The sequence below is a fragment of the Haliotis rufescens genome, unplaced genomic scaffold, assembly GCF_023055435.1.
Source record: "Haliotis rufescens isolate VD_foot unplaced genomic scaffold, xgHalRufe1.0.p SCAF_9, whole genome shotgun sequence".
In the NCBI taxonomy this organism is placed as follows: Eukaryota; Metazoa; Mollusca; class Gastropoda; order Lepetellida; family Haliotidae; genus Haliotis; species Haliotis rufescens.
Genome location: NW_025964383.1, coordinates 6,239,612 through 6,254,715, shown reverse-complemented (window position 1 = coordinate 6,254,715; position 15,104 = coordinate 6,239,612). Strand labels below are relative to the sequence as shown.

Genomic DNA, 15,104 nt, shown 5'->3' with positions numbered 1-15,104 from the left:
ACAAGTTCCACCTCGGTTAAAAAAGGTTAGGGTTTGTTTAGATTTAATTATGTCATAAATTCTACAACAGGGGAGGGGGATATAGCCACGTTAGTGGCAAACTCTTGTTTAACTTTGCAATATTCCAGCTATATGACATTGCCATGTATTTAATCAAGTCTGGACCTGACAATCCTGTGATTGATATTCTGGATAATAATTCACTCAGTCAGGGTAAGGTGAAGGCAAGCAAGTCACAGCGCCTGACCACCTGATTGATCCATCTAGCTGCCGTCCATGTCCATCATGGGTTGTTTGGTACCAAGAACCCGAATCCCCGCTGGTAATGAGTATGAAGTTGATGGCCAGGAAATGCCACCCATCCTTCCGTCCTCGGATTCATATTTTCACAACAATACTCTATGTTCCAGCCATAGAATGGTGGATTGAAAATGATCGAATCTGGGCCAGACAAACCAGTGGTTGACATTATGAGAAACGTCCCACATTCCATCAATCAGGACACTGACACTGACACTGACAACCCAATCAGTAACATGTCACAAGAAAAAAACAGTGACTGGGATCTTTCTTATCTGTCATAAGATGACAAAGTATGTTTGTTTTGCTGTTGGAAAGAGTGAGTGAGTTGGATCCCAGGGTCAGAGGTTTTTGTTGGGAGTTGAACAATAAATGCCCTAATGTTGTATACCATTCCACTGGTGGATTTTCCCCAGACACCTTACATGGTAACCAAGGCCTTGGTCAAGTCACTTAGTGACTTAGGTATTATGTGCACCCCCCTTTTCAAAATTCCGGATCTGCCCCTACAGTATAATACACAACAGCTTGAGGTAGAGTATGTCTCAACTCACTTCACACAAGTCCTGTGGTTGGAGTAAAACCCTACTTTTAACAGTATGTCAGTTGTATCATGGCCAAGTCGATTCATAATCAAGGCACATCTGGGAATGTGGGGTTCAGGCCCCAGCCAAACAACTTTACTGTGAAACAATTTCCAGAACATAAATTGGAGGCACATAAAGACATAAATATGAAATTGAATAACATATTTTAATGGTGGCATGAAGATATCTCTGCAACAATCAGCACATTGTATTTCTCTCTTTACACAGCAACTTGGAGTGGGATTCTGTACAGTCAGTATCTACAAGTCCTGCCAGCCATCAAGCTGCAAGGTGACACGGGATCACATGATCCACAACAGGACTGGAGGCTAGTCAGGGTTTCCTTTTTGAGCCTGGGGATAGTAAATAGTTGCAACAAAGACACTCATCAATTTTTAAAATGGTTAAATTTCACTTTTCCACATTTCAAGGATCTTTCATTATTTCTGGAGTATCACCTTTTAAACAAGCCCTTATTCCATTACCTACTGCAATTGCCCTGGAAATGAGTAGGGCTGGGAAGAATCTAGTATTCTGGTACCCATGCCGCTCCTACCCAAACAGGGTACCTGCTTTGAACATTACATTGCGTGTTCTTGTGGAAATACTATGGTCAATATTTAATATTTGTTAGAAGTCCTGAATCAAAAATGATTCTTGTCGGTTGAATAAAGCATTAACAGCAAACAAATTAAATGTTTTACAAGTACACTGAGAAAAATAAAAACAAAAACAGAACAGTACAAAAGTTTCAATTATGTCATTATTTGTTTCCATTTTTCTATTTTCAAAAGATGACGGTCGATAAAGCCATGTGACTATGAGTCTCAGTACTTTCTCCCTTGGTAAGTATCTTGTTACCCATCCCAGCCCTACTGCACACAAAATACCAACTGTAACTGTTTCATCTGATGGTTTAGTAGTTAGATTTTGACAAACAAGAATAAGTGTGTTAGACACCTAGAGCAGGGTAAAGAATGTGTCAGTGAGTTGTTAAGACATACACATGCAATGCCGATAGATTGATGTAACACAGTCAGGTCTACTTCTCTTGTATTAATCATGTGCACAAAGTGAGTTCTTAGCAAACCATGGAGGGAATGTTGTTAGGTGTGTAAACAAAACTAATGTTTAGACCGGTGTGCAATTTCACTCACCAAATCATGCCAAATGAAGTGGAAATGAAAGCTCATTACAGAGAGAGGAACAAATATTGCACGGAAGTAAAAACTATTTCATACATGCTCATCATTTCCACTCACTGACAAAGGTCAATGTTGTAGACAGCAGTACCAACATACCAGGTATACATTGTGAAAGTGGAAAACCTGACAATGCCCAGTGAAAGATATTCATACCAAACGTTGTTGTGCAAGAGGGCATGAAAACTATTTGTGACAAGCATGTGGAAAGTTTATCAGAAAATTTTATTCAGCATGCTTTATATTGTTAGCTATTTCTGCATCATCGACCTGCTACCTGTTAAAATAGTGTCAGTAATGTTGAGGTTGCAATGACAATACAGTGGAATCTGTTTAATCCAGATCTCGGTAAATACACAGGACTCTGGAATCCAGACGGAAACTGTAGAACAAAGGACCACGTTTTCGCACATATCCCTCACATATCCAGTAAGCTGATCACAACATAGACTGATCGCGAGAATGGTAGTCGGCTCAGCTGTAACATACCTTATATTACCGGATACTAGGGCTGCAACGAATACACTGTGAGGCGAATACGATTCGTATCATGAATATAGGGTAACAAATACAAATATTTATTCACGAATACAATAGCAGGTCAGCAGTTCATGTATTATTTATGATAGTCAGTGAAACAATAACAAAATAAATTATGTGACATAGTTTGTTAATTATTAATTTATTATACATTTATATACTTCACTTATCCAGGTACTAGTATCTGCTAAAATGCGACAATAACCAGTGACTACATTACTGTCAAATTAAATATAAAAGAGTGTTGTCTTTGAAGAAATCTACGCATATGTTAATATGTTCTTATGGATATTTTAAGGGTCAGGGTATGTAAATGCACATGACTGCATATTCATTAGTATTCAATTCTAGTGACCACGAATAACGAATTCAATTCATGAATGGATACAGTTCCATTCACCGAATACACGAGTGAATTGTAACAGCCCTACTGGATACAATAAAGTTGATTGAATAAAGGTGCATAGGTCAAAAAGTTTATTTAGAATTCCATTCACAGAACTATCAAAGAGCATAAACAGTTACATTTCATGAGGATTGATAGAAAATGTTACTGTCAAGATGAAGTTTGTTTTAATTAAACACTTTTATCTCAGCTACCAACACTAAATTCAATGCTGATGGGGGCATAGGTGGCCCAGTCGTCTAAGGCGCTGCGATTCGCTGTGCAGAGTTGCGTCCCTTGGGCATGCCAGAAACCTATGATCGATGATTATGTTTCTAGGTTTGTCAGCACCATACCCGTGTTTGTGGGTTTCACTGAAGTCACTTCGGTCTTTCCTCCCACATTAAGCTGACACGCCGTGATATAACTGGAATACTGTTAAAAGCGGCGTTAAACCCAACTCACTCACTCTTTCCTCTGTTACTGTGACAAACAAGATATAATTAGTACATAGAGCTGATACAATATAATGTTTATCCATCATTCTAACCCAGAAAATATAGTGAACACAACACACTGTGAAGTTTTCATGTTTGCTCATTAGAGGCAATGACTTGAGAAGTGAAAAAAAACCAGCAAGTGGGAAACAAAATACATCGCTACCAGCTTCTACAGAAAACAGACAGTGGATGGAAGTTGGAGGTAAATGTCTACAATGGACTAAGAGCCAGGATATATTCCTGGTCAGTCACTTGAATAACATTCAATAATTCCTAAAGAGCATATGTGAGAGTTGTTAAATCCTGGCCTTTGCACCTGATGATATTAAACAATTTATTAAGGCATGCAGCTGGTAATATACTACAACCCCCAGGTCAGATATCTCCCAGTGACTAGCCAGTGTAGAGAGGGCTATGGATGTAAGAAGCAGACTGACAAGGAATACAGCTAGTCTGAGAGAGGGGAGGGTGATCTGTGACAGGGACATGGTTAGACTGCTGTGGCTTACACCTACACAGGCAGCTGTATACTCATCTCACCCCACCAGCAAACTTACCCAAGCTCTGCTACAACCTGAAATAACCAACACTGCTGTGTCACTCCATGCACTCATACAACAGTGTAAACAATACATAGTTCACATCCAGCTCTCACTGACCAGACAGTCCATATGTGGGATAACACTGCAGGTACCACTTAATGTTGACATGGCTACACAAATGTCTTCAATTTTCAGCTTCCTACAGTGTTCTTTTCAAAATTTAGCAACTTGGTCTGTTGATCTGAAAGCCTGTGTCTACAGCCTTGGCTCACATGTCACAATTCAGCTCTTACTGTCAGAGAGTTAACACTTGCCACCAGGAACCCATACTGTAAGGCTGGTGTGTGCGCTTAAATCTACAGTCTGTTCAAATAAACAACTTTCAGAACATTTCACGGAAACAGTACATTACTGAGGGCTATTTACAGTGGAAGTTCAAACTTGACATGTATGTCAGCTTCTCTTGCAAGGGTCACGATTGTTGATAGCTTTACAACCTGAAAAAGATGTAAAATGTTTGGTAATAATCCTTATAATTACTCTACCATATTGCTTTGCCTAAGGAGACATAGAAATGCAAATACAAATTAATTTGGACTGAAACATACTTGAAAAGACAGCAATATTTAAATGGATAAAGCCACAAGGCTCTGCACCTCTCCTGACTTTTTCTTGAATATCATATTAGATCAGGAAGGTTACACAACAGTAAAGAAGGATAAGAAAACAAATTAACAGAAGTCTCCATACAACAGACATCCACAGTATGTTCATCAATTGATAATGATACATAGATAACTGGCTGAATCTCATTAAAAAAGATCTTAGTGCTCACTACCGATAAACAAAGATCTGACAACATCCCATCACAGGTCATATCTGAACCACTTTTCATCTGACAAATCAAAATGTCATTGACGAAATTGGGAAAGAGACGGTCGGAATGTGTTTCCTATTCATTCAACCTAGAAAGGGTTTTCACAGGGTACTCCAAACGACAGTTTTGGGCTGCACAACAGATTCCGTCAAAATTATTGCTTTAATGAGATAAACATTTAAAACAGAAGAGACTTCCCATAGCCTATTAGACATTCCAGCATTGAGTTTTAAAATTTCTAATTGTAAACCTTATCAAAATAGGTTTCTAAGTGTAGTTGCCAGTTTGAAACTACGGTCATTAATAGAGAAAGCTGCCTTCTGATGGGCTAATATTGAACTCTTATAAGTCATTTCATAGGTCGGTCAAAGTTCACAAAAGGTCATTCTGACAGGACCTGTAATGGGATGTCCTCAGATCAATGTGTAGCAGTAGCGAGCACTAAGATGTTTTAATGACATTGATAACAGGCTATGCAAAGAGCCAAAATTACATGTTGACCTTGACTACCATGGCACTAATGGCAACCACAGCAGTGCATAACAATCAAAAGTTGAAGTTATATCATGATACCGTACTTTCATGATAACGTACTTTCATGATACAGTACTATCATGATACAGTACTATCCTGATACAGTTATATCAGGATACAGGAAAACATAACATGTTATTATTAGCAATACCCCTAAATTACCATGTATCAAATTTCATAACATCCACAGAAATTACTTAAATGTTTAAAATCAGATGATAATTCATAATATTATTTTTCCACTTTAATATCATGAACAAATCTTAAGTCTGTAATTGTACAAAACCTCTTCATACAGTTTCTACACCTTGGTTTTTGTGGTTCATAAGATGACTTTTTAAACTTAAATTGTTTCAATCTTTTTGAAAAATAGGGAGTCATTATAGCTTCTCAGAAGATGTTCAAACACAGCACTCCATTCAAGTATATTATAACCCTGGTTTAGAATATGTTCCTGCCATCTCTGTTCTGGGGTTCATTCAATGAAAGTCCATGTCTTGGCAGATTTATACACATATGATCAAACATATAACATTATGTAAAGTATGTGACAGTTGGCAAGATATGGTCCTAATTCATGAAACAGTTTAGGACAGAGCAAAGGGTCATTTTTTAGTACAGGTTGCAGCAGTATTGATACCCCGTTCACCCTGGGAAGAAGTCTTTTTTGCCAGCAGTATAGTACAAGCAACAGTGTCTCACCATTCTAGCTGCCTCATCGAGATTATCACAGGCTAAGATCTTCATTTGACTGGCTGCAATGATAGCTTTTGCATCTTCATTTCTTGTTCCTAGGAAAAAAACACAGAAATACACAAATCATGAAGTAGGTTTTGGAGAGAGGTCCATGACAAAAGGCAGTAAATATTCTCAGATTAACAATAGTCCTAGTTTTGCAAAGGATGAATGTATCCTACTGACTTATTCCAAGACAAGTAAAGAGAAGAAGGCTCCAATAGTTTTAGTAAAATCTAAATATTTTTTACATTTGTATACTTATCCTACATTACTCCTTAATGCATTTACTGCTGTTTTCTGACAGGGAGATGAACTGTGTGAGATCCAGCTGCTAGAGAAAAGTTGTTCCAACCAGAAGATGCAGCACCCTCGCAGTGTCGTTACATGACCCAGAAGTCATGACGTCACATCAAAACACAACTGCTTTAAACACAACATCTGAAACTTGGTTGGTTGGTTTGTTGTTTTTAAACGCCGCACTCAGCAATATTCCAGCAATATGACGACGGTCTGTAAATAATCAAGTCTGGACAATCCAGTGATTTATATCATGAGCATCAATCCACTCAATTGGAATCGATGACATGCCAAGTCAGCGAGACTGACCTCCTGATCCCGTTAGCGGCCTCTTATGACAAGCATAGTCGCCTTTTACAGCAAGCATAGCGAGGGGAGGACACTTAGACGTCGTTGTCATCAATCCCAATTGCGTGGATGGATGCTCATGATATCATTTAAAGCTTGTAGGATGTGAGCCCGGAGCCACAGGGAAATAGTATTCTGGCTGACCTCTGACTGCGACGAGGGAGAGATTGGCAGGAAAAAGCATTTCCTAGACTTGTGGCAGGCTTCTGACTGTCGTAGGAAAACCCTCAATGCTTGCACCAGGCATAACCAAAGCTCCGTTCTGCCTCTGCCTTGACAAGAGGGGGGAGGGGGGTGGTAAGCTATCTATCAGGCTGTCCTGGGAGTAGATTCTTATCAATGAAGTCCCAGCACATCCCAAGACACACAACGCCATGAGTACCAGGTTCAAACCGGAAACCTTGGAGACGTGAAGCTCACTGACCCGTGCAGCGGTAGTCAGAGCCAGTAGGAACACTGTCATCTTCGTAAGGTCATAGAAGGAAGACGAGTGGTTCAAAGGAAGCTGTCTGAAGAACCAGTAAAACCATGTAAAGATCCCACGCAGTCGATCTGAACTTGGCTTACTGATCTTCAAAACGAAACGAGTGCAGGGAGGCCTGGAGTTCAGGGATTTTCGTCATTCTCTGAATGACTGAGATGGCAAGCACAGAGTTAATGGCGACCAGGTATGTAGAGATGGTGGAGCTTTTCAACCAACACGCGCAAATAAAGGAGAAACGTAGCCAGAAACTGTAGGGATGCTGTCAACGGATCCTGGTGTTTTGTCTGAGCAGAGGGCCTGGAAGGAGCACCCTTTGTCGACATACAGTCCCTGTGTAGACGAACAATAGATTAATGCAATAGCCTTGGCCGTTCAAGCTGAGCAGCCCTTGGCAAACCAGGCAGGGTTTGGGTGTCGCAATCTGCTGTGTGGGTGTAACAAGTGGTCGAGCCACACCTGAAGGTCTAGGGGATTGCCTCTGGCAAGGGCTCGGAGGACAAGAAACCAGTACCTTGCTGGCTACCAGGTTGCAACCAAATTCAGTGGTTGAGGGGCCTGGAACATATGAAGAACCCTGGGAAGGAGAGCCGGAGACTGGAAAAGGGTATGCGGATAAACCTCCCCAGGGAACGCTGAGGGCGTTGACTGCCATAGCTGACGGATCCGGCACCGGTGAGATGTAGGATGTCCGCTGGCAGTTCTGGGATGTGGCGAACAGATCGATGTTGTGGGAGATGTGTGAGTGAGTTGGGTTTAACACCGCTTTTAACAATATTCCAGTTATATCACAGCATGTCAGCTTAATGTGGGAGGAAATCCCGAAGCGATGCAGGTCTCTTTGGTGAAACCCACGAGCCAGGGTATGGTGCTGACAAACCTAGAAACATAATCAGGGTGAACCGGGATTCAAACCCACAATCATAGGTTTCTGGCGTGCCCAAGGGACGACTGGGCCACCCGTGCCCCCTTTGGGGAGATGATCTTTTGGCAGATCAAGGTCAACACGTCTGAGGGGTGCTACCACCCGAGGGAGCCACCATGTCCGGCCTGGACAGAGCAATCAACCTGGTAAGTGCTGAACGAGAAATCGCAGGGTATTTCAGAGGTGATCCTGCCAATGTGTTATCGCTAGTATGAACACCCACAACTCTAGGTTGTTAATGTGCTAAGTGCACTTTGCCCCGGACCACCGCCCTGATGCCATCTGGTGTTCTAGAAATGCGTCTACGACTAGGTGTGACGATGGGGACAGCTCTGTTAAGGAGACACTTCTTAAGACATTTGACTCTACCGTCCACCAACTGAGGTGAGTCCAGAGATGAAGCAGTGGCATGATGGATATGAACGGCTTTGCCATCTGATGTCGGGTGCCAGGAACTGTAGGATCTGGTGTAAGTGCAATCGTCCCCATTTTGTCAGGTGCCATTAGTCAAGTTTAATTGGCTGCTGAAGAGCGGGCAGCAGATTTAGATTAGGCTGTCAACAAGAGTGTAAAGTTGAAAAAGTCAACTTCAGGAGGGGTTCTGAATGTGTTGTGCCTTGACGATAATACTGTTTGCTGAGGCATGACTAACTGTCGTGGGAAGATTAAAGATTCAATGCTGTATTCAGTAGATAAAGCTGACTGAAAATATATAAATCTTTGGTCTGAAAGATCGTACCGTAGGAAGGAGGTGATCATTTCTATTCCCTGGACATCCTACAAGCGCTCCAGTTCTTATATTGAGGTGATGATGAAGGGAGGTGCCTCGTTACTCTGCGTGTTGGCAACGGAAGCCTACTGAAGTTAGTGACTCAGTCACATTGAGGTGGTTGCAGCACTACGTACAAGTAAGCATGCAAAGCAATCTGTACAAATACACTGCACAGCTGGCATTAGGTCAGTAGACCTAATTCCAGTAAAGTCGGGTATGATTACAGTCAGCGGGTTCTTGACATGTGACATTTAAATCACCCTGCGCAGAAACCTAGAATCCCACATTTTGCAGGCGACGAGGTTCTAGCTCTACACAAGGACAATCCACTGTGAACTGTGTGTTGGACAGACAAGTGTTGTCTTACGAGTTCTGTGTAGAATTTGTGACATGGCCGGAGTAGGAGCATGTTGATCTCCATGATATTTGTAACGTCTTGTCATGTCCTGGGTATGATGATCCTGAGAGATGGGTACCAAATAGCATATGACAACTCAGGCACATGTGAACTTGATTGTGAATTTGTGATGATCTGCAAGTTTTGGTAATCACCGAGGAGGTCTGCAATGTAGACTCCTGAGCGTCCAACGTCCTCATGGAGCGCCACAAAGATTGCTGAGCCAAACGCTTTAGCTCCTGTGAACTATGTTCACTGGGCCTTTTTGTAAATGGCCTAATTGCAGCACTAAAAAAAGTTATTACTGGTGTTGTTTTGCTATCTGCAGTTTATGATAGAATATGTAAATGTATTTGTAATGAGTAAGGATGAGACATATGGACAAACAACTTCTTTATTACAATTAGGAGCGATGGTTCGGTGTAGTTTCTAAACCCGTTATCAAGTAAGTGAAGTACAGAGTATGGTTGTCAAGAATATATACTGGATAGGAGGCAGTGTTTATACAGTTGAGTAGGTTTAAGATCAGTTACACTGTTGTATTTGTTATGAGTTGTGTTTCTGCATGAAGTTACCGGTTGTCAGTGAATGCAAAAACACTTTTGGAGGAACATACACACAAGCGATGCAGAACTTACTAACAAGAAAGGAAATGTATTCAATACTGCAAGATGACATTATGTGCCAAGTTTGGTGAAGAAATATGGTACGGTTTTCAAGATCTGCTCCGGAAACGAGGACTACCACCATTTTCAGTCTAAATCAAAGTCTTTGCCATGAAAACTCGAAAAATATATTTTTTTTAAATCTCAAACTATCAAAAGGCACCAGTTCACCACTAGACCTATCTATGTGCCAAGTTTGGTGAAGAAATATGGTACAGTTTTCAAGATCTGCTCCGGAAACGAAATGTGACGGACGGATGGACGGACGGACGGATGACAGCACCCATTCCTATATCCCCCTTCCACTTAGTGGATGGGGATAATAATGGAATCACATAATAATATTGGAATTGTATTACACTATAACGACTGAGATAATGGCTTATAGTGCAAGCAACTTGTAAAATTACACCCAATTTACTGTGAAGTTGCAATGAGTATGATACCCAATTAATGAGAACAAACAGTCTAAATTCAAAATAATGGATATACAGCATATTATGATAAAGTGTTTTACACTTTAAACGCCAATAGCCGACTAAAGGTATAAATACACAAAGATACTGAGCCGACATTGAAATACAGAGTATGTGTCACGTTAGCACTTCAAGATGGCGGATTGGAACAACAGCCACAGTGGAACAAATTTTTTCTCATCAGCTGGACCCATCACAGCTTCGTTTCTGTCTAAAGTAAGCAGTAAATGCATTAAGGAGTAATGCAGGATAAGTGGAAAAAAATGGGTTTTTCAGATTAAAAACGATGTTTTATTGGTCTGTTTTCAGTCGTACAAATGGGTATCTCTCATACCCTCACGTCTAGTCGCACGTTTAAGAGGAAGCCAGAAGCTGGAATGTAAACATTAAACTTGTTTCCGTCCGGTTGCGCACGCACCTCCCTATGACATGTCACAAATCTCGAAGAATAAGCCATCAAGCAGGACTGGACTGGATTGCTTCCCTGTGGGGATGGCTGGGTGGGAACGTACGACTGAAAACAGACCAATAAAACATCGTTTTTAATCTGAAAAACCCATGTTTTAGTCTGTTTTCAGTCGTACAAATGGGTAGAATTCGACGGAACACTGGAAGGTGGGTCGGGAAAGTAATCAGGCAGTGACCACTTTCACGTCGAATGTACCAAGTTCCTCACCCCTGTAGTGACAATAGAACATTCGACCAGATGCACGGACGAGACAAGTTGTTTATCACGAACGCACAGCATGGTTAATGCTCTTCGACACACAACTAATTATCGATGCGACAGGTCAACTGCACGCGTCAGTTGAACAGCGATCGAAGTGTGGTCGACGAATAGTTTAGTTACAGAGCAACTCGCAGTATACAAGGTAACTAAAACAGCATGTTTAATGCTCTTCGACTCACAAATAATTATCGAAGCGACAGGACAACTGCACACGTCAGTTGAATTGCGATCGAAGTGTGGTCGGCGTATAATTTAGTTACAGAACAACTCGCCGTAGACAAGGTAACTAAAAAATACGAGCAGTATTACAATGTATGGGAAGACGATGCATACACCGAATAACCATAATAAAAAACAGAAGTACTACACGCAACAAAAAAACATAAGAATGCGTACATTCACCAACAGCTTTTATTGTAACCTGTTATATGTCACAAAGTGTCGAGCAAAAACTCCAAAGTGAATAAAACACAAATTCACTGTCTTTTCTGAGAGATCTGTTGTGCCACCACGAGTGGACCAAACTGTTTGAGTCCTTCAACATCTTCTGTGGAGATATCTCTAAGATAATGCGAGGCAAACACTGAAGTAGATCTCCAAAAGCAGCCCTCCATAATAGCTTGTAGCGAACAATTACTGTGGAGTGCTAATGTTGAAGCGATGGCTCGAACTTCGTGCGGATGAGAGGAGGTGGGAGGTGCGAGTCCTTGCGCCTCGTAAGCTCTGAGAATTACCGCTCTCAACCAAAATGAGAGAGTATTACGTGTAATCTCTTTCTTTGCATTGGTTGAGAGCGGTATGAACAGCCGTCGAAAATGTTGTCGTCGCTGTTCAGAACGCTGCAGGTAAATACGAAGAGCACGAACTGGGCACAAGGTGAGATCAGCGTGATCATGAGGGCCCATAATGGCAGACAAGGAAGAAATGTGGAATATTCTCGGATCTTGGCCAGGAAGTTGATTTTTCGCTAAAAAGTCCCATCTGAGACCAAGATGGACGTTTCCATGGTTACGCTGATCGAACGTAATCCGACCGACGTCAATGGCATGTATTTCCGAAATTCTCGCAGCCGTAGCCAGCGAGAGAAGGAAAGCCGTTTTCTGAGACAATAAGTCGAACGCGACCTGATCGAGAGGCTCGTAAGCCTGACTAGACAGGTTGCGCAGAACGACATCGAGGTCCCAGGCCGGCGGTCGGAATTTACGTGACTGATCTTCAACCAAGAAGGCACGTAGAATCTTCTGCAACTCCGGTACTTTAGTGAGCTTGTCGCCCGTAGGAGACGGCACCACCGAAGCCAAAGCTGCCAGATATGTCGAGATCGTCGATCCTTTCAGACGTCGAGATGACCGAAGAGAGACTAGGAACTCCGCCACCTGTGGTGGGGTCGCTACCGCCGGGTTGAAGCCATGAGACCTGGCGAAAATGGAGAAAGTGGTCCACTTGTCATCGTACAGCTTACGAGTCGTAACTCGATGTGCCGACGAGACAAGCGCTGCCGCTTTAGCCGAATAGCCTTTCTTCATTAACGAGGTCTTAAGCAAACCCAGGCGTGAAGCTGGAAGTTCTTTATCCCCGGATGCAAGTCGTCGGTGTGAGGATGAAGAAGGAGGTCGTCTCGATCTGGCAACGGGAACGGTGGTTGATCGATTATCTGAAGAAGTTCCGGGGAACCACGTTCTGGCCGGCCAATAAGGCGCGACCAAAAGCAGACGTAGGTTGGCCGTTTGACGAACTTTCACCAGTATCGATGGTAACAGCACCGTTGGCGGAAACGCGTAAGCGTCTAGACCCTCCCACGATATCGCTAGAGCGTCGTGGTCCCATGCCCGTGGGTCTGGAACCGGCGACACGAATCGAGGGAGGTGGTTGTTGTACCGAGTTGCAAAGAGATCTACTTGGGGCAACCAGAGTCGATCTGTCAGCAGATGAAAGACTGTCGGATGGATCATCCACTCCGTGGGAGACGGCCTCGATGGTCTCCACAGGGCGTCGGCTATCACATTCTTGGCCCCCGGGATGTGACGGGCGCGTACGCCCATGTCCAAGTCGTCGACGAGGGCGAAGAACCTGAATGTCCGGTCCAGAAGGGCCGCCGACCGAGTCGTTCCCTGTTTGCTGACGCAGTGGACGACTGTGGAGTTGTCCGACTGTATCATCAGCCGTTTCCGACGGAGTCGAAGTTTCCAGAACTCGACCGCCCGAATCACTGCTTCCATCTCGAGGCAGTTGATGTGGAGGACCTTTTCTACTGGCGACCACAGCCCGGCCGCTTGGTCGTCCCCGAAGTGTGCTCCCCAGCCTTCCAATGACGCGTCTACGAATAGGTGTAGTATGAACGGAGGCTCGCTCATAAAGACGCCTTCGCAAACGTTCGACGGCTGGAGCCACCACTCCAGATGACAACGTAGCTGCGCCGGAAGTGGAACCAGGAGATTGGGAAACTCCAGGTGGGGGTACAGCAATCTCTGCAGCGGACGAAGTTGAAGACGACCTCGGCGAGTCAGGTCTTGGGCCGATGTCAACAGACCGAGGACTTCCTGCCACGTGTGCACCGACGCCGGGGCATGTAGAAGTCTCGGAACGCTGCTGACAATCTTGTCCCAACGGTCTTGAGGTACCATGACCAGATTGACTCCCGTCTGGAAGCGTATCCCAATGTACTGTAGATCCCGAGTTGGTACCAAGTCTGACTTTTGAAAGTTGACGATCCACCCGAGGTACCGTAGTAGACTCAGGGTGGTCGCCAACTCTCTTGAAGGGCTTCTGTGAATTGGTGAGCTTGGAGCCCGTCGTCTAGGTAGAAGGCGACCCTGATCGCCTGCCGATGGAGCCATTCTACGACCGTCTTCATGATCCGTGTGAAAATGCACGGGGCCGTAGAAATTCCAAACGGGAGGGCCGCCCACTGGTAATGAATACCTTGGTATTCAAATCGGAGGTACTTCTGGAACTCGGAAGCTATTGGTACATGTAGATACGCGTCCTGAAGGTCTATCGAGACGAGGAAGTCGTTCGGTAATATCATCCGACGCAGAGAGCTGAGGGATATCATGGTGAATGTGTCGGGTGGTTGGAGGTATGTTGCGTTGAACTTTTTGAGATTGAAAATAAGCCGCATCTTTGTGGAGTTTTTCTTGGGTACTAGAAAGATGGGTGAGTAGTACCCCGGCGATGGTGCCTATGTCCCTAGGCGAAGTACGGCCGCCTTTTCCACCAACAATCGATGGCCTCCGTCAGCCGATCCGTTGGTGGAATGTGGAATGTCGGGGATGACGTCAGTGGTGGCGTCGATCTCAGGCGTGGGGCGTAGCCTGTTGTCAAAATGTTCTGAACGTAAGGGTCGTTGAGGAAAACCCACTTGTGGGCATAGTGATGAAGTCTCCCCCCTACCGGTAGCTCGTCTAAAGGTAGTGTCACCGGGGGGGACTCCAACCACGGCGACTGCGGGGGAAGGGACCTCACTTCCTCCCCCGCTGGCCCTTTCCCCCTCTGGGATACTTGGAAAAGGAGACCTGGCGACCTTTCCTGTCGGAATCTCTCTTGCGGAACGGCTGTCGAGGCACGTCCCTACGGAAGGCCCGTTGCACATTCTCGTTTCGGTAACGTCGTCTTGGGGCGTTCGAAACCGGTGGCCGTCGGGACATGTTGTGTGAAGCCGAAATGATGATGTCACGCTCGGCTTCCCTGGAGTACTTGTCCAGAACGTCGTTGGTATGACCGTCAAACAACTGTTGCGATGACCACGGGGCCCGTAGGAGTGACCTGCCATGACGATCAGGTAGGTCAGTGCAGTCGATGTAACCAT

The 15,104-nt window shown here is 43.9% G+C and overlaps 1 protein-coding gene across 5 annotated transcripts in view; it reads right to left on the bottom strand.

The window, feature by feature from the left end:
- Positions 1–1,039: 1,039 nt before the first annotated feature.
- LOC124118726 (succinate--CoA ligase [ADP-forming] subunit beta, mitochondrial-like) overlaps positions 1,040–15,104 on the bottom strand; it is a 49,942-nt gene continuing 35,877 nt past the window's right edge. Inside the window, exons 10-14 of one of the 5 annotated variants that reach the window (XM_046480969.2) lie at positions 6,170–6,258; positions 4,483–4,553; positions 4,072–4,088; positions 2,579–2,600; positions 1,040–1,240 (exon numbers count right to left, since the gene is read on the bottom strand). In XM_046480969.2, the coding sequence (XP_046336925.1) occupies positions 4,082–4,088; positions 4,483–4,553; positions 6,170–6,258 (167 nt within the window). In that variant the 3' untranslated portion in view covers positions 1,040–1,240; positions 2,579–2,600; positions 4,072–4,081. Of the gene's footprint in view, positions 4,089–4,482; positions 4,554–6,169; positions 6,259–15,104 lie in introns of all 5 variants that reach the window. The other 4 variants (XM_046480967.2, XM_046480966.2, XM_048391378.1 and 1 more) reach the window with 4 other exon arrangements.